The sequence below is a fragment of the Hibiscus syriacus genome, unplaced genomic scaffold (genome assembly GCF_006381635.1).
Source record: "Hibiscus syriacus cultivar Baekdansim isolate YM2019G1 unplaced genomic scaffold, ASM638163v2 tig00110220_pilon, whole genome shotgun sequence".
In the NCBI taxonomy this organism is placed as follows: Eukaryota; Viridiplantae; Streptophyta; class Magnoliopsida; order Malvales; family Malvaceae; genus Hibiscus; species Hibiscus syriacus.
Window position 1 is genome coordinate 854,094 of NW_024062634.1, and position 20,167 is coordinate 874,260.

A 20,167-nucleotide genomic window follows, 5' to 3' on the forward strand; every position below is an offset into this window, starting at 1 on the left:
AATTGAAAGAATAATGAAATCATACAAAGTTGAGGGATTAAATTAAGAAAAATAGAAAAATTATTATCAAAAAGAAGAATTGAAGATACATAGATATTTCGAAATGATTTAAGAGCATGTAGTTCAAATTTTGTATAAAAAAATTAAATGAAGGGGGAATTGAAGAATAAAAAAAATTAGAGACTAAATTGCAAAACTATCAAAATTTTCAGCTTTTTAAAAGTGAACCAAAATTTTCAAATTCTAATTCGACTCGAACTTAAAAATCAACTCGATAATTTTTCGAATTGAATCGAGTTTTACTTACTCGTACACCTATGTGATAATTTATCAACATCTAGCGGAGAATCTGATCTTTCTTAAAAGGACAACAAATATAGAAATGCATTATCGTTATATTCTTGAGAAGATTCTTAAATGAGAGATCAAAATTGTGTCAAGAAAAATTGATGAGTAAGTTGTAGATATATCTACGAAAATTTTGAGTAAATTGAAGTTTGAGAAGCTTAGAGAGATACTCGATATAATCTGTAAAATATTTTTAGAGAAAAATAAGGAGTGCTAATTATTCATCAAAACTTTTCTTTTTCTAAATAATCCCTAATTTTTTTTAAAATGATTATTAAAATAATACTAATACTTTTGTGAAGTGGGAATTCTGATTTTCTAGGAACTAGGGTTTCATTATCGCCTAGGGTTTCTGCATGAATTTTGACGTGTCGTCGGCCTATCTCCGGTGGTCCTTGAGAGGTCGGGATCCCCGATTCCGATGGAGAGCCCTAGGCCTAATAAGAATATCCGAAACGAAGGGGAAGTCGAATATGCTGGGGATGTTTCGCGAATGCACGATTGGGTGTGGGAGACAATCTGTGGACGGCGAAGGAAGTAATGATGGTGGATATTAGAGATACTGATGCTGGAGTGGCTGATAAGGAACAAAGTTGCCCAACTTTTCTGATCGAGTAAATGATGCCATCGATTGGAATATGAAGAAAACGTTAATAGTTCGGCTTTTGGGGAGGAAGATTGGCTATATAGTCCTTTGGAATAAGATCATGTCACTTTTGAACCGCAGGGTAGGGTTCAATTAGTAGACCTTGAGAATGATTATTATCTCGTTCGGTTTGAGAAGGAATATGATTACAAGAAAGCGTTGATAGAAGGGTCGTGAATGATCATCGGGAGTTATTTGACCATGCAGTCGTGGAGTCGAAATTTCAACACTGATGATTATCTATCCCAAGTTATTGTATGGGTTCGCCTTCCTGGCCTCTCATATAGATACTATTCTAAGTCATTATTTTGTATGATCGCTTCGAAAATTGGGAAGGTCATCAAAATAGACTACAACACGAATGTTGGGGAAAATGGGTTCGTTCAAAGATTGGAATATAAGGCGCTACCGCAGATCTGTTTTCACTGTGGAAGGTATGGGCACTCGAAGGAGATGTGTGACAAGCGACAGAAGGGTGTTTCTAACATTGCAGACACTGTCCATGAAGCCACGGCACAGCCGCCTGAGTTAACAAAACGAAGTCAGGACCTTTTTGGTCATTGAATGGTGGCTACAAATCGTAAACGGAGGCCGCGACAAGCCAAGGAGAAAGTTGACGGAGAAACTGACACTTCGAGGGTCAAAACTTCTTCTAGGTTTAGGATCCTTGCCCAAGACGAGCCAGTACCAAATGTTGACAATGCGGATCTGAAAACTGCGAATCGTGGAGTGCAGGCGAACACTGAGATGAGGTCGGTTGAAAGCAATCAGAATAAAGGGAAAGTGGTGGCTTTGTCGTCGGACAAAAAAATGGTGGAACGGGACGCTCATTGAACGGAGTAGAGGTGGTCATTAAAGAAGCTGCAGCAAGAAAACCTCTGTGTGAGAGATGTGAGCCTACCGTATTGAATCCAACTATAGCATTGCCGAACTTAAGTGGGGGAACAGCATGGTGCAATTCGCTCCATTGTCTGCTAGCGAGAATCATACAATTAAAATTCAGTCGCGGAAAGCTACGGGAGGAAATCATTTAGCGGTATCCATTGAAGATGGATTACTTAATACTCGCTCAGATAAAAGGGGGAAGGGGGCTTCGCCAAAGCAGGGTTTTTTGTCGATTGCAAAGATTTTGAATAAGAAAAGTTTAAAGGTGAAGAAACAACTTACCCATAAAGCTCATGGGCATCCTTTGTTGAGTGAATCGGTTACCTCGGCTTCGAAGTTGCTTGAGGAAGTCACGTCTGTTCATGGAATGAATGTTGGTATGGATGAGGCATTGTCGAGGGAGGCAGATGAATCTAGGACTACCGATGGGGAGAGTTCACATCTTTCCTCGGGTGAGATTGCTTAACTCTTTTCCTCTTGGTTTCGGTATTATGATTAGTTGCATGTTTTGGAATTGTCTGAGGACTGCAAGCCCTTCTTTCCGTTGGTATTTAAGATGTTTTGCTAAAGAATTCAGTCCTTCGGTGGTGGGCCTCTTTGAAACAAGAGTGAGTGGTAGAAGAGCAGATGAGGTAATTCATCGATTGAGGTTTTCAAACTCGTTCCGCATTGAAGTTCATGGGTTCAGTGGCGGTCTTTGGCTCCTTTGGAAATATTTATCCATGTTTTAGTGAAGTCCCCGAGGCTTGTGGTTCCGGTGTTCCTTACTATTGTTTATGCTAGTCCCCAGGCTATTATTCGTAATACTTTGTGGCCTCAGTTGTATAATCTTAATCCTGGCGGGTTGGTGCCGTGGCTTATTGGTGGGGATTTTAATGCACCATTGAGTTCCGAGGAGAGAACTGGGAGTGCTCGGAGCAGAGATGGTGTGAGTAGGGGTTTCAACGACTTCATTTTTGAAAATGGTCTTGAGGAAGAATCGAGGTGTGAATGGTTTCAAAGTGGGGATAGAAACACAAGATTCTTCCATGCTTGGTCGGAGGAGGTCAAATTCAATTACTGCCTTGCGTCTCGATAATGGTGTTTGATGCTTGGATGTCGTTACCCTGCAGAATCTACTAGTGGATGATCTGACTATAGCAATTATGAAATCCACAGGAATTTTTCGGGTTTAAATGAGAATGACGCAAGATTGTTGGAAGCTCCAGTCTTTGGACGATGAGGTCAAGCAGGTGGTCTTTGAGATGCTTCCTTCTAACGCCCCGGGGGTAGACGGCCACCAAGCTTTTTTCTTTCAACGAAATTAATCATTGACAGATCGAACCCAAAATTAACAGATTGAAATTTTAATTCGGTCGATTAATTCGGTTTTAACCTAATTATGAACACCCCTAGTTAGGGATGTCAACGGGCCGGATCTGGATCTGATCCTGCTAGACCCAGATCCAGACCCATATTCACTTCTTGGATCCAGACTCACCCGGATCCGTGGGTCTAAAAAATTGAGACTCAGATCTAGATCCAACGGATCTCATGGATCCGGGTCCAAAATGGATTCATTAAAAAATCATTTTTTTAAACTAATAAAACTGTAATTGACTAATTTCACATCATATCTCGAAATATTAATTTCAATACAACTAGTAATAGAATAAAAAATGATAAACTAAAATCTAAAAAAAACTCCAATACATTTACAAAATGTCTTTTGAATAATACAAACATTAAAAAATGTATATCAATGAACATTCTATTGTCGCATACCGAATTTAAAACCTATAAAAATTCAACCCTATAAAAATATTTATATATATTTTAAAACATATTATCTCATTTATATAAAATTTTAAACTAAATGTGAGTTTTTCTATAAACAGATCGAGATATGATATCTAAGTGTTAAATCCGGACTAGGATCCGTACTTTAATCAGAGGATTCATATCCGGTATGGATCCGTCGGGTCTAAAATTTTAAGATCCATATCTTATAAAACGGATCTGGATCTATGGATTCGGGACGGGTCCAAGATCCATTCCATCCCTACCCGTAGTAAACGGTAACAACTTGTTTCTTGATTCTTGTTGAGTTTTAGTGGATGAATATCTAAGATTGGTGATGGATTTTCTACTTGAAAATAGAAAACTACATGAAATGCTTTCTTTGTTTTACAAATTCCTGCTACAATGTATATGTTACAATCTGTGAACCTTTGAATCTGTTCTTCTTCGTGCCAGAAGAAGTCTGTGAATCTTGGACACAGCACAATGAAATGAAAATTTTGAGCAACCCTACTAGGAGCTCCACTAGAAACTTCCGAAGGTCCATCTGGGTGTGACCCTAGCCGCCGGTTGCATCTCGATCTCACTCAATGTACTAACACGGGATGCGTGAACATCGATCAGTCGATGAAGATTTTCGTCGACTGATGTTTGGATGATTTATGTTTGGATGGCCGAATCATCGGCGAAACACGCGTGCATTCGCCTTCTTTTTCTGCTTCTTTTGCTAGCCTCCTTACCCCATCCGTGGATCGCCTCCCTTACGCCTTGCGGAATTAGCGTCGCCTTAAAGTTCGTCCCCATCTGAAACCAGAGTTGTGAGTGAGATTAAGTGCACATAATCAACTGTTAATGTTTTTGTCCATGAACAATTATGGTACCTGAGTGACCAGAGCATAGAGTGGCAGAGTGATGTAGCTACACATAAACTGCCCGGCAAACCTACGAGGTACGAACGGTAACTCTAGGACTGATGTCGACGAAAATTTTACGATTAAATCGAGACTAGAAAAACTTTATACGTACCCCAAAATAATGCGCATGTAAACAAGCGTATGGTTACTGAGGAAACATGAATTGTAGCCAAACTGACACTGCAAAGATATCAACAGAAGGTAAATTATCAAGGCCATCGAGAAGAATGACACATGAGAACTTACCTCACTTCCCAAGGGACATAAGGCGATAGGTGTCAAATGGGTGTACAAAATAAAGCAAAACACCAAATGAGAGATTGAAAGGCACAAGGCGAGGCTAGTTGCTAAAGCCTATAGTCAAAAGGCTGGAATTGACTATGATGAGGTATTTGCTCCTGTTGCTCGATTGGAGACTATCAGACTAATCATTTCTTTGGCAGCTCAAAACAAGTGGAAGATACAACAGATGGATGTAAAGTTTGCCTTCTTAAATAGAGTTCTTGAAGAGGAAGTTTACATTCAGCAACCATCAGGCTACGAAGTCAAAGGGCACGAAGACAAGGTGTTGAAGTTGAAGAAGGCTCTTTACGGGCTAAAACAAGCACCAAGAGCATGGAATAGTCGAATCGACAAGTACTTCCAAGAGAATGGCTTCAATAAATGTCCCTACGAGCACGCTCTATATATCAAGATCAAAGATGGAGATATTTTGATCGTGTGCCTCTACGTGGATGATTTGATCTTCACCGGAAGCAACCCAAACATGTTTAAAGAATTCAAGGATGTGATGATGAAGGAATTCGAGATGACAGACATGAGACTCATGGCGTACTACCTTGGCATTGAAGTTAAGCAACAAAAGGATGAAATTTTTATTTCACAGGAAAGCTATGCAAAGGAGATACTGAAGAAGTTCAAGATGGAGAACTGTAAGCAAATAAGTACACCGACAGAATACGAGATCAAGATGTACAAACATGAAGAAGGCGAAAGTGTAGATCCAATATTCTTCAAAAGTTTGGTGGGAAGTCTACACTATCTAACTTGCACGAGGCCCAATATTCTTCAAGCAGTTGGATTGGTTAGTCGCTACATGGAATCTCCAACAACCACCCATTTTAAAGCGGTAAAAAGAATTCTTCGCTATCTGAAAGGTACAATTGACTTCGGCTTGTTCTATTCAGTTTCTAATGATTACAAGCTTATTGGATATAACGACAGTGATTGGGTGGACACATAGATAATCGAAGGAGCACTACTGGATTCGTATTTTTCATGGGAGATACTACTTTCACATGGATGTTAAAGAAACAACCGATTGTCACATTATCCACTTGTGAAGCGGAATATGTTGCTGCTACCTCATGCATTTTTCATGTAATTTGGCTTAGAAATCTATTGAAGGAGATAGGTTTGATATAAGAAGAGCCTACCAAGGTTTGTGTGGACAACAAGTCAGCCATTGCCTTAGCAAAGAATCCAGTATTCCATGATCGAAGCAAGCACATCGACATTCGCTACCACTTTATAAGGGAGTGTGTTGCAAGAAACGATGTGGAAGTTGAATACGTGAAGTCACAAGATCAAGTTGCAGAATATTTTTACCAAGCAACTGAAAAGTGAAGACTTCATAAGATTAAGGAACTTACTAGGGGTCACAAGATCAAGTTTAAGGGGAGTGTTGGATCATAAACTTGATCCATTATGGGAGCCTAAACCCAAACCCAAACTAAATTGATATCATTGCTTATATCATTTAAGTAAAAATGTCATTGCTTGCATCATTTAAGTAATGATGTCATTGCTTACATCAATTTAGTTAGGTGAGAGTTAAGTATTTGTTGAATTTGAAATGATTTAAATTAGTTTATTTGTGTGGTGTAGGATTGTTCTTAAGTAGTATAAATACCCCTCCCCATTGTAGTTTAAGATCAAGAAAAATTAATAGCTTCTAAGTGAGTGAAGAAGCAAAGTCTTATAAGAGTGAGTTGTAGTTCTTGTTTTTGAGTGAGAGTGCTCTTGTAATATTTGTTTGAGTTTCAATAAAAGTTGTTTGTATGAGTTTTTTATTTCCAACACATTCGACCTTGTGTGATTAAAGATACTCATATTATCTCACTTTACGTAGATTAAGAAATGTATAATATTTTGTTCGTCCAAATAAAAGAAGAAAACACTATCAGTTGGACTGATGAGACTAGATTAGGGGTGGTAACGGGATAGGGTGAGGGCGGTTTGGCATTACTCATTCCGTCCTCATCACTTACGGGTATGATTTTGGGGAATCCCATTATATGTTTCGGGTATTTTTAATCAAACAAATGAATTATTCATTTGTATTTAATTACAAATTATTGATAATAACTCTATTTAATTAAATATTCCTAGAACTTTTCTGGATAATGAATTATTCATTTTTTAATCAAACAAACGAATTATTCATTTATATTTAGTAACAGATTATTGATAATAACTCTATTTAATTAAATATTCCTAAAACAACCAAGTTTAAGATTTTAATAATTTGTACTATATGTTCATTGATTAACACAAGAAAATAAGATACAAGCCGTGCAAAAACAGTGCATAGGTTGAGTATGTATATAAAGATTTTAATAATGTTTAGCCAATTTTTTTTAAACTTTCGACTTAGTGATATTTTTAGGTTTAATTCTTAATTTGACCCCATTTTTCTCATTTTGTCCATTAAACAAATATTTTTTATTTTAATATAATTAATAATATGATTTTCTTTAATAGATAGTGGTGGTTACAAGGTAACACGCACCCTACAAATGCAGCTGCCCGAACTCAAAACTTTTAAGACGAATAAAATTACTTTTTATCATTGAGATTACTTGAATAGTTCGCAATATAATCTTTTAATTTACTAGATTTTGTCTTTTAAATTATTTGTGATATAAAAATATCCTTTACAAAGTCTACATTCAGGATACTATTTTGAGTTTAATTTCAAATTCATAATTTTATTCAAACAAAAATATCCAACATACTATTTTTTAAGCAACTGTAAGCGATATGTGTGATCGCCATTACGAAGATGAAGCGATGCAGCTGGTCGAGACCTTCATGTGAAACAAATGGCTCATGACCCTGCAGAACACAATAATTCAATGGAAGATCGTGTAGAAATGAGAGAATACGGATCAGCTACATGCCTCTTTGCAGTTAATGGTGTTCAAGTCTCTCAAACATTCTCCTCAATGAGCGAAAATCGGGAGCGGTCGAAAGGCGACGCTCCTTGGAGGAATCATTTTCATCTCCTTCATCGGTCTCAAATCTTGAGCATGGTGCCAAGGTACCATGATAGGATCTTGACTGAATGCAGATATTAGATATTTCTGTCGATGTTGCTACTAGAAGGAGCGACATGAATCCGAGCAGCATTAGCTCTGAAGAAACAAGTCCAAAAGACTGTTCAATTAATGTTTCATTTGTACCACCAGTGTTAACGTCTCATTTTGCAGTAAATTCACGATGAAGTGATGGTAAATACAAGTATGGGACTTGAAAATATAAGTAAATATACCTTCTTTCATCTTGTACAAAGCTTTAAGAAGAGGTTTTCTCTCGGTTCTCTTTAACCACTGAAACAAATATATATATAATACAGAAGATGTTATCTAATTAAGTTAAAAACTTGACGATCAACACATGATACTCACGCTAGTTAGGTAGTGAATCGAGCTCTCCACGATCAAAGAAACTGTAACAAAGAATGTCAAGACAGTAGCAGTAGACCATGTTGGCGTTGATGCCACTGATCTCATTTCTTTATCATCCTCTTCCACACTTTCCACCATTTTCAAACACTCAAAAAATCCTCTAATACTTAAGCTGCATCTCTCTTAAACAATCCATGATATTACACTTCAAGAATAATACACACTTTTGGAAGCCATATCCCTCTAAATCTTAAAAAAACCAAAAACTTTAGCAATATTCATAAATATCCACAAAGTTGATCTTCAAATCATCAAACTTCTTATCCTTCGAATATTCAACACTTTGAACCCAGAAACTTGTTATTCATGATATTTTTCCCTTCTTTTCAACCTTTTGGAGAGAACCCAAGTTTTAGCATGAAAAGGGAAATTGCATGCAATATTATCTGGGTGGGGTTTCCTCAGCTTTTTCGTTCATGCAATGATAAACCCTGATCACACTGAAGAATTAAACCACCATGGAAACCAAAAACTTTGAAGAGAAGAGTTTAACACTTTTGAATAGTTTTTGGCCTCTCGAATATTCAACAAAGCTTCTTCTCTGTGTGGAGTCTGAGCTCTTCTTCTGTATTAAATGTCCATTTTTTGCAGTTCTAAATTCTAATATTACCATAACGAAAGAGGAGAAAGAGATGATTAATGGAAGGAAAAGACAAAGCAACTGAATCTTGAAGAACTCACATTCACAGTTACGTCAGATCTCATTTCTAGCAGAAAAAATAACAGATTTCAATGAGCTTGAAATTTATTTATTTATTTTTAAGAAACAAACATGGAAATGCCAAATGTGAAATTTTTATATAAAAATTATTTTTAGTAAATCTTTTAGAAAGAACAATTTCAAGAAGGGGTGGAAATGACGATTTTAAGCTTTATTTTTGCAAAATTTGTAGGACCATTTCCTCCCTCGCAACTTCATTTATCTAATTTTTTTAAGGTCGTTTTTAAACAATTTAAATTCAATTTGAAATTAATTGATGATATCATAAAGTTAATTGATATATATATTTTTAAATTATATAATGACATTTTAGTAAAAAGATTAAAAATAAATATATATTCGACTTTGTGTGATTAAAGATACTCATATTATCTCACTTTCTGTAGATTAAGAAATGTATAATATTTTTTCTTCCAAATAAAAGAAGAAAACACTATCAGTTGGACTGATGAGACTAGATCAGGGGTGGTAACGGGACGGGTCGAGGACAGTTTTACATTACTCATTCCGTTTCCATCACTTATGGGTACGATTTTGGGAATCCCAGTATATGTTTCGGGGATTTTTAATCAGACAAATGAATTATTCATTTGCATTTAGTAACAAATTATTGATAGCAACTCTATTTAATTAAATATTCCTAAAACTTCTCTGGATAATGAATTATTAATTTTTAATCAAACAAATGAATTATTCATTTATATTTAGCAACAAATTATTGATAATAACTTTATTTAATTAAATATTCCTAAAACAACCAAGTTTAAGATTTTAATAATTTGTACTATATGTTCATTGATTAACACAAGAAAATAAGTTACAAGCCGTGCAAAACCCACTGCATAGGTTGAGTATGTATATAAAGATTTTAATAATTTTTAGCCAATTTTTTTTTAAACTTTCGACTTAGTGATATTTTTAGGTTTAATTCTTAATTTGACCCCATTTTTCTCATTTTGTCCATTAAACAAATATTTTTTATTTTAATATAATTAATAATATGATTTTCTTTAATAGATAGTGGTGGTTACAAGGTAACACGCACCCTACAAATGCAGCTGCCCGAACCCAAAACTTTTAAGACGAATAAGATTTCTTTTTATCATTGAGATTACTTGAATAGTTCGCAATATAATCTTTTAATTTACTAGATTATGTCTTTTAAATTATTTGTGATATAAAAATATCCTTTACAAAGTTTACATTCAGGATACTATTTTGAGTTTAATTTCAAATTCATAATTTTATTCAAACAAAAATATCCAACATACTATGTTTTTAAAGAAGTTATTATTTTTAAATCTAAAAAAAAATTAACAAGAATTTATCTTAGTTCAAGGTCCAACTTAATTTGATATAAACTTTAATAGAAATCTAATATAATTATCAAATACAAAACAACATAAAATATTGGTGTTTTTATCAAAATATCACTTTCATACCAATTAAATACCTGTCAGATAGCCTTTCTTATAATATTACTGGTCTAGCACCATTTCTGATAAAGCGCAGATCACCATCCGCGCCTTCAAGGGATTCTATCTGAGTTGATGCCACTTAAGAGAAGGTGCAAATCGTCATCTACGCTTTCGCTGAACTTCTGACATATACGGAAGGCACGGATCATGAAACGCGCTTTCCATGGGAAATGTTGACATGACGCCACGTGAGAAGACGCGTTTCAAAGGGCATGCCTTCCAAGGTTCACATCATCCCTCAAAACATTTAAAAAATATGCTTTAAAAAAATTAAAAAATAAAACTATATAAGTAATATCATAATTTAATACATATTAGTTTCATGAGTTGAAGATCTTAATGGAATTAGCTTATATACGCATATTGGAGCGTTTAGGTTATGTTTCTTAACAATGTGGGATAAAAGTTAAAATGTGTATTCCTTCATATTTTTCCTTTATATCTAATGAATCTACTTATATACTATTGTTAAATTATATTACATTAATATGTTAATATATTTAAATAATTACTTATATATTTTTTATATGTTAATATATTTAAATAATTACATTAGGTTAATATTTATTATTAAAGTTTATTCCACATTATAATAGTGTATAAATAGATCATTAGATATAGACATCACTCTTCTCCGTCAATTGACTCGTATAAAAGTATTCGGGATCCAAGTAGCCTAGTGTTCCCTGCACAAGTGTTGTTATATGTTCTTTATTCAAAGGACCAATCTTGAACAGCCGAAATCGGACACTTTAGCATTGTAGTTCTCGTCTAAAAGTCTGTTGGTCAACTTGACGTCGCGGTGAATGATCGGCGGAGACGCCGCGGAGTGCAAATAGGAAAGGGCTTCCGCCGCTTCCGTGGTGATTTTCAAAAGAGCTCCCCATAATATAACCGATGCAAGATCCGTGCAGTGCAAGCGATCAAAGAGGTTTCCATTTCTTACATACTCGTAGACTAACAAAGGGACTTGTGTCTCCAAACAACATCCCATTAGTTTCACCACATTTCTATGGTTGATTTGGGATAACACAATGACTTCATTAATGAATTTTTTAACTTGGCTTTGATCTCCAATGATCGACTTTTTTATGGCGACGCTACGACCATCGGGCAATATTCCTTTGTAAACGGTACCCTGACCCCCCTCGTCCGAGGATTCGGCTTTGGCGGTAGTTGTTCGTCTCGCCATACTCTTGACATTCCGAAAGATGTTCTTGCAGCAAAATCCCACCATTTTGTTGGAAGTTGTGCTGTTTTAGTTTGCTGAGCTTTCTCTGCGTGACCCCCAAATACACCCATGAGCAGCATAGGAGTGAAACTAAGAGGCTTATGCATACACCTAGCGTACCGGCAACAATGGGAAAACGCTGCTTGGCTTTAGGAGTGCAGCCCGTTCCCGTTCTCTGGCCATCGCCGTCGAAACCCTCGGGGCATGAACAAAATTATAGCTTCCAACAACATTATGACATATTCTGCTGCAAGGCTTTAGTGTCTCGCATTCATTAATATCTACAATTTTAAGATCAATTCTGAGTATCAACTCTATGTTTAGAACAAATCATTTTACGAAATCAACACAGAAAAAAGGTCGAAGGTGGTATATTTACCTTGGCAACCATGGGAGAGGTAAGGGTTACCCTGAAAACCATGAAGACACCTGCACAGATACCCACCGCCATTTTCTGGAACTATACAAGCACTGTTTTCCTTGCAAGCATAGTTTTGAGGATCCATTCAACCTTCTCTGCAACTTTTGTTCCCAATTGTCCAGTCAAGAACAACCGGAAACTTCTTTTTTCGGAAGTTATGGTCGACAAAATGTGATAGAGAGAAGTCATAGACTCCATCTTCCACGGCAATTCCATAGCTTCAGGGATTGAAGCTCAAGACCTTGGAATGGCTCCAATAGCTATGAAACTTAATCTATAATCCGTCACTCCTTTAGGGATATCAATCTGGCAGCAACCGATGCCGGAGCAAGATCCGTTTACAATTTCAGCCGCTTCGTAACAAAACGACATGCATCCGGTCAAATACGTACGCCCAACGAAGACCTCGACGTAAGCGTAGGTGTCGCAACCGATGGCCGTGAACTTGTTTCTCATGTGAGATATGTAGAATTTTTCGAGGTGAACCCCGCATTGAAATAACTGCTACTTCCCGATGAATTATAACAGTCTTAGCCTAGAGGATATCAGATTCGCAAGTACCCATCGACAGAGATGTGGAGGACTTTGATATCGGTGGTGGTTAAGAAGGCTCTCGGAGGGTCGAAACTTGTGTTACAACGAATGGAAAAGCTCTCATTGATGTAACATTCGGCACTGCCTGTTCCGAAAGGGTAAGGGATGGTGATATTGCCGCAGTGGGTTTGGCAGCCAGGTTTTGCTTGAGCTGCAACTGCAGTTGCCATGATTGTCAGCTTAATAGAAAACAGAGCGAGCTCCATAAACATACAACGAAACCCTGTTACTTTGTTTTGTAATCGAAACAAGGACTTTCTACAAACGGCATTGGATGCCGGAGAGGTAGTGTAAGCGTCGTTTGTTTAAGCGGGTATGAACCTATCATGGTATAACCGGGAATGCCTGTGATACAGTGAATTGACCAGCAATGCGGAATACTTATATAGGGCCAAAGCATTTGCTTCCTTCTTGTCCGGTAGACCAGAGAAACTTATAACAGAAGGAAAGATGTATGTAGGAGATTGTTCGTATTCACTCTTGGAGGAATGCCTCATCTACTTTTCGACATGGTCGAACCATCTCAAGCAAGATTCCCTTATGAAATCCAAGTTGTTTTCAACATATTTTTCCTGTGTTACTTGTATGAGAAGACTTCCATGTTTGTGGCCTTTCACTGTTAAATGTTCAAGACAGAAAGAATTGAGTGAAGAAAATGAATAGTAAAAGAATTTCATTTTCAATTCAATAGGCTTTTCGCCCTATCATCTTAACTCTACAATTTCTGATGTCAGAAAATACATCTGTAACTAAATTCATGGTGTAGTTCCTTTTTTTTTTTCTCTGAACAAATCTGTACTTTCCTCATTGCTCAAATGGAGTGGTTTTTCCATTACTCCCACATCGACTGAGCAGAGGCACAAAGAAAGGAATGAAACTCAGCTAATATTACAAATCTCAACCGATAACTCAGTCTCTGTACACAAGTTCACCAAATGGCCCTTGATGTTCCCTACCCTTTTCTTTCTTCAGCTCTTTAGATTCGAACCGGCAATCCAAAATTTTGGAAAGTTCTGATCTCACCTTTTAGGCCGGCAGTCACAATCACCATACCCCAGGCTGAGATGTTTGGGTTTACACCAGGGGAGAAGTCCACACTGATCTTGGGGCTCCTGGCCCGAGTTGCCAAAAGAAGTTTCTCCTCTGGCCATGTAGCCGAGATTCTGTCGAAGAAGTAGCTATTGGTTGCGCTAGAAATGGTACCGTGGAGAGGGCTATTGGTGCACCCAGTTACTGATAACAAACCCTCATTTCCGCTGTACTCCTCGACGGGTGTAGGAGGATGATTGGCTGTTGAAACTTCATCGATATGGTCGTCAAAAGAATTTTGATCATTCAATTGAGAATCTCCTAGTCCCCATGTGTCACCCATGCCTGGCCAAGGGATGGCCACCGATACATCTTTACAGTGAAAATGTTCATAAGAATATGTTACGGTGACTCCTTTGTTTCTGCTAGGCCGTGATTCTGCTTCTTGTTTCCACAAGTAAACATAAGAGTCCTCGCTAGCAGAGACAACATACTTTCCGTTTGCCGTAACAGAAGCTGAGATTTGGCTGTTTGTGTTCCGAAATCCTGTCACAAAATCAACAGCAACTTCAGCTGAATCAGCACAATTCCAGAATTTTATATCAATACATACTAGACAACAATGAAACTTTTTCAAGGGCAAAGAACAAAGTTTGTATCCAAATCTAAAACCGAAAAACCAACTCTAAAGAATTGATATGCAGACCATGATACACCAGCACATACCATCTCTATTAGTTGAAGTACGTACGAATATGAAGAGTCATCTTCAGTCTTCCCTACTTCCTAGCTCTCAGCGAGAATCACTATCATCTATGGTCAATCCTTTTCAAATCCAACCATCCTTGTATTTAATATTTATATTGTACAAATATAAAGAAATACCTTTAAACTTGTGAATTAAATCAGACCCATCAACAACACGAATTCGAGAATCTGCTGAAGTGATGAGTACTTCCGATGAACCTCCGGGTGCAAACTGTTTCAAGAAAGTAACCAATTGAGGAAGAATAAAGTTAACACATTGCAGCAAGCAATATGCAATAGATTCAAGTAAAGAATATCTAATCCAACTAGAAAAGGATTTATGCTTTCCTTCCATGTGGATTACCTGGAAACCTGTAATTTTCTTTTGATGAGATTTCTTCTTTTTATTCTGCAAATTGATTTCACTTCTTGGTTGTAACTTGTTCTCTGGAAAATGCATACAGGCAATTGTTTAAGAAAACTTCTGTGGAAAATGAACTATACGCAGACCACAGAGTTGATAGAACTCGTGAACTTATACCTGAAGTATCGTATAAGCAGCAGCTTCCTTTGTATGAGCCAACCAGTGCACCCTTCAAAACAATTAGATGTTCCATGAGCAAAAGACTGTATGTTACATAGAATAAACTCGACATTTATCATTGCCCAACCTGGCCATCAGGTGTATAACAAGCAGCAGTAACCATTTCATGCAAATCATTCCAATCGACGACTTGATGATCAGGAATGCTCCATATGCGTACTTTAGCATCTAGTGATCCACTAATGAAGTATCTATCATCAACTGGATTAAACTGGATGCAAGTTACTGTGTCAAGGCAGATCCACACAAAAAAATGATGCATGATTAGCAATACATAAACCTATTTCAAGAGGCGGAAAACAATTAATTATTAATAACATATTACTTTTATGGTGAATCTATTGGTTGCTGATTATACTAAGAAAACTTAAAAAGAGTCTTTTACATTTTTCTAACCAATACATAGCTTATTACAACCATGAAAACGGATGTAAGTTTCAAAACATTTACCACTTCCTGAGGGAAGGGTAACTGTTTATTAAAATAAAGAGAGAGGATAAAGATAAAGACATGAAATATACAATTCACTTACCATAATCACTGTGTGAAAATATTCTCAAACAAGTCTTGCTAATCAAGTCCCAAAGCCTCACTGTTTTGTCCATTGAAGATGAGAGCAATTGCTGAAAAGAACAAATAGAAACATGTTTACCAGAATATTCTCCCGCAATTTATGGGTTCATGATTCTAAAAGCATCAGTGAAGCTGGAAATAAACATTCACAACAAAGTTTTAACAATAACCTCTTGACTCTCGGGAAGCTTCCTGCAAATACAAAAGGAAAACATAGATTCTAGAACGACTGAGTACATGACTTCAGCATCCTTCAAAATTTGAAGGACTTTTAAGGCATTCAATTATGGATACAAGCCATTACCATTTGTAAGCGTTTTACCAAAAATTGTGGTGGTAGAAAATTAAATATTTCTAATATTTTAACTCAATATTAATGATCTCGAAAGTCCTATGATGATCTGAATGAGTATATAATTAGAAACAGTAACATTCATGAGCGCATTATACAAGGTACATTAAGGGCATCATTTGACCTTGGCCAAAATCCTTGGCAAATGAAGAACGCATCAAAGACCATAACCAAGACCATAGAAAACGGATAAAGACACATCCAATAGAAAGATCAAGCCTCTCATCAACAATGTGAAAGTACACTTTCCAATAATGCTCCTGTTGCACATGGCCAAAAAAAATGCCTAGCGAACTTGTTATATCATTTCCTTCATGAGCCAAAATACAGCCTACAAAAATAACCAGCAAGAAATATGGTTTTTGGTTTCGGGAACTTGAGACCTAGACATTTTTAAAACTTCACCATGTCCACAAATTTCTACTTCTTGTTTGCTAACCAATTTAGAAGAAATTCTACTACATTTTTGTATTTTGTGGATCTTTTGCGGCTCAAGATGACAAATTACAGTTTTGTCAAGAAAAGCATGGAGACATGTAACATATTGACCACTTATTCCTCATGGAGTGAAAAGCACACAAGGAATGGCAGTGGTTCTTACATTTTGATGAAAGTCACACTTACACAAATAAGTTATGGCTTTTCACATATAACATTTCATTGAATGCATTGCACACAGACGGTCTGACTGAATTTCAGTTTGCCACCAAAATTTGATCAAGAAACCGTCTCACAAAGCACAGTTTAGAAAAGAAAACAAAAATGCATTCCTTTGTCTACTTCAGGCTAGCTGGAAACAATAACACAAATCCTTGTTAAAAGGAAAGCTCAATAATGATCAAACTATTCACTCTACATTGGTACATATTTCTCAACATACACGAGAGCATTGAAGAATGACGACTAACCTGAGATTTAGACCATGAGAGGTCGAGCACATCATCAGAATGTCCTCGAAAAGAACAAAAAGGTTTATCTGAAAGCCCAAAAACAGTCTCTGGCACCACAATCTGGTCCAAGCTCAATGACTTTCGGTTTATAGACGACCTTCCTCTTCTCTTCTTCTCAGGATGATCATCTGAAATTGGGGACAATAGAGTTGTTTCCGGAGATCCATTAGCCACAAGCAGAAAGTTCAAATTCCCATCATCCGCCTTCTCTATCGACAACTCCCCGTTCCTCTCTGATTCAACTACCTTCCACACATGAATTTCACGATCCTCACCGGCGCTAGCAAGGTATTTTCCATCCAAACTAAACTTAATGCTCCAAATAGACCCAGTGTGGGCATGAATCTCTCGACTCTTGTAAAGAGCAGTGAGTTCTTTACATGATTTCCCATACTGCTTCACCCTCACACGCTCCGGCCCATGAAACGAAACATCCTGGCTATCATCCGTGGCCGAACTTGATCTCCTGCCGCCCTTCTCCGACGATGTATCCCTCTCGTCGCTACTACGCCTTTCCTTATGACCCATCACGGTCACACTACTAGCTACACTCTTTATGCTCTTAAACCAACCCCCTTTCTTCTTAAACTTGGAAGCATCGGCAACATCACCACCATTGGCATCCAAATCTGTACTATCCTTATCATTACCCTCTTCCACATTCTGCCGCCTCATCAGTTCATGAACGATGGGCGAATGCCCGACGCACATCTCGAACTCCTCCATGGTCAACTGCCTCCCAGTCCCAACTTCCTTCAACTTGTTCCACATCCCATCTTCTCTAATCTCTTTCACCACAAACTTTTTCCCATTATCAAGGTTCTTAATGGTACACACTTGTTCACTTGGATTATCCACCGTTGAATCTCCGCCATCAAATGATTTAGACTCAAGTTCCCCATTCATACTCTTACTACTCTGCCCAGTGGGCGGCTTATTACATATAGATCCATTGCTTTCACAGGTTCTTAAGTTAGGAGCCGCAACATTAATACGATCGCATTCAGTACTATTATTATTTACAAAAGACAAATCAACGGAAAGAATCGAAGAAGAAACAGAAAGCTCATTACAATCACCATTTGATTTCGATCGTACAATTCCAGAAGAACTACAATCTTGCCACTCTAACTCTTTTTTTACCAACCGATCCGACGAAATTGATCTTCTCTCAAACTCGGGTCCTGTCCCTCTAGCATCGCCAGCACCCAATTCTTGTACCGGACCCACTTCCGTTTCCGAGTCGGGTCTTATCGGGGAAAGACCCGGTCGGCTGAGTCCCATTTCACGGAGCAGCCGGCTTCTTCTTTCGGAAACGGAGGCGGGTTCGGGGATCCAGATGTCAAACTTGGAAACGGCCATGGGGAATTTCGGGACGGGGAATGGGTGGCGGGCATTGCTGGAACGGGTAATTGGGTCGGAATCCGAGTCAGAAGAAGGTGAAGTTGAGTTAGAACATGAACAAGAATTAGAAGAAGCAATGCGATCAAGGGATTCGTAGAAATACTCTTCCTCTTCCTCTTCTTCTTCGTTTACTTCAACCACTTCTTCCCCTTGACCTTCGTTTACTTCTTTAGACTCTTCTTCTTGGGTCAATTCCTGGTCTTTCTGGTTGTTATTGCTATCAATGGGGTTTTTGCTCATGCTTCCTCTATGGGCATCATTCCCATTTCAATTCCAACACATGAACCATAAAAAAACCGAACAAAGTCTGGGTCGAGATTGGATCAAAGTAAGGAAAGGGAAAATGGGTGTTTGGAGGGAGGGAAATAAAGGGAGAGAAAACAAGATCCGAATGAAATAAAAAAAAAGGCTGTGAGGAAGGAGGAAAGAGGGGGTCTGGTTTGATGTGTTTGTGTGGGAGAAGTGAAGGGAAAATTGATATGATTTGGTTGGTTTTGGGTTTTGGGTTTTGGGCATTGGTTATTGAAATGTGAACTGTGAAAGGTGGATGATTTCTCCTCGCTAATAAAATATTCTCACTAACCAAACAAAAGGAAACAATTAAAGAAAGTATTTAATTTCAGGGATAATTATTAAAATTAAACATTAACTTTGATTTAATTATTTTTCTAACGTTGCACATTTAACTAAAATTTTTTATATACTTTTCATATTTTTAGTTTATTGCATGAACTAACTTACCTCGTTGTTGTTTTTAAAATTTACGGATTCGAGTATCAGTGACTACAACATAGTGATTGAGCATTCAATGTCAAAAGATTAAAAATATTTAAAATATATACTACTTTATAGCCACCTTAACTTATTCAATAAAATATTTTTAGTTTATTTTTTATTATTGTAAATATATACACTCTTTAATGAAAATATAATTTCATTATTTTGCATATACATTTTATACATTCTTTGTTCATAAATGTTTGCACGTTCCAAATGACTTTGATGGTAAAAGAATTATTATTGTTCTTTGAAATTCCGAATTCCAACATCAGAAATGTCAAGAGTGTAAGTATATTTTATGATATTAAATGGCTGAGAGTTATCTATTGGGCCTAAAGATAAGACCATTGAGAACCCAACAATTTGCTATTCGGTGAAGATTGTTGGAAAGATTACAACTAAACCTAAGCAACAGCCGACTGTTTTGTCTTCAATCCTCACACAGGGTGTCCAGCCCATTACTATTAAGTGAAGATGACACCTCCCATGGCTTAATATTTCAACCACTTTTGGGGACCATTTTGTATTGTTTTTGCCTCCCTCTTCCTTCCTTTTTCATTCATTTTTAGGGTTCCGAAAATCCCCCTTTTTACTTTTATGGCAAAAGAAGATTACGATGATGATGATGTTTCCTTTTTTCAATATGTAGGTGGATCTTTCTTTATCATAGAATTTTTTGAACGGTTACAACACGTATTCTAAATTTATCAAACTTTTACGATCATTATAATAACGTAGTGATCATTTTGTAGTGCGATAAATTCGTAATACAATTCTACAGTATCATAGTTCACAATAAATTTTAGGGTAAAGTACACTAGAGTCACCGAGTTATGCTTAAACGTTCGTTAAATTTATCAGACTTATATAATTACTATAACCCCGTTCAGTGACATCTTGTGTACTTATTTTTTTTACCCTATAAATTTCCAATAGGAGAATGGCAATGCTGAAGAGAAATA

The 20,167-nt window shown here is 37.0% G+C and overlaps 1 protein-coding gene and 2 pseudogenes across 2 annotated transcripts; all 3 read right to left on the bottom strand.

Annotated features, from left to right (window-relative positions):
• Window positions 1-7,566: 7,566 nt before the first annotated feature.
• LOC120114093 lies at window positions 7,567-8,399 on the bottom strand (annotated as a pseudogene).
• A 2,732-nt stretch (window positions 8,400-11,131) lies between these two features.
• On the bottom strand, window positions 11,132-12,972 carry LOC120114094 (annotated as a pseudogene).
• Window positions 12,973-13,738: 766 nt separating this feature from the next.
• LOC120114177 (WD repeat-containing protein 44-like) lies at window positions 13,739-19,013 on the bottom strand. 2 transcript variants are annotated; one of them, XM_039135169.1, is made up of 7 exons: window positions 16,980-18,893; window positions 15,679-15,769; window positions 15,214-15,371; window positions 15,084-15,135; window positions 14,907-14,989; window positions 14,681-14,774; window positions 13,739-14,341 (listed from the first exon to the last, which is right to left on the bottom strand). In XM_039135169.1, the coding sequence occupies exons 1-7, from the start codon at window positions 18,663-18,665 to the stop codon at window positions 13,743-13,745; spliced, it is 2,763 nt and encodes a 920-aa protein (XP_038991100.1). In that variant the 5' UTR covers window positions 18,666-18,893; the 3' UTR covers window positions 13,739-13,742. The 2 variants fall into 2 exon arrangements, 1 of the variants encoding a protein (XP_038991100.1); XR_005515365.1 differs by having other exon boundaries at window positions 14,200-14,341; window positions 14,522-14,774; window positions 16,980-19,013.
• Between the last annotated feature and the right edge of the window lie 1,154 nt (window positions 19,014-20,167).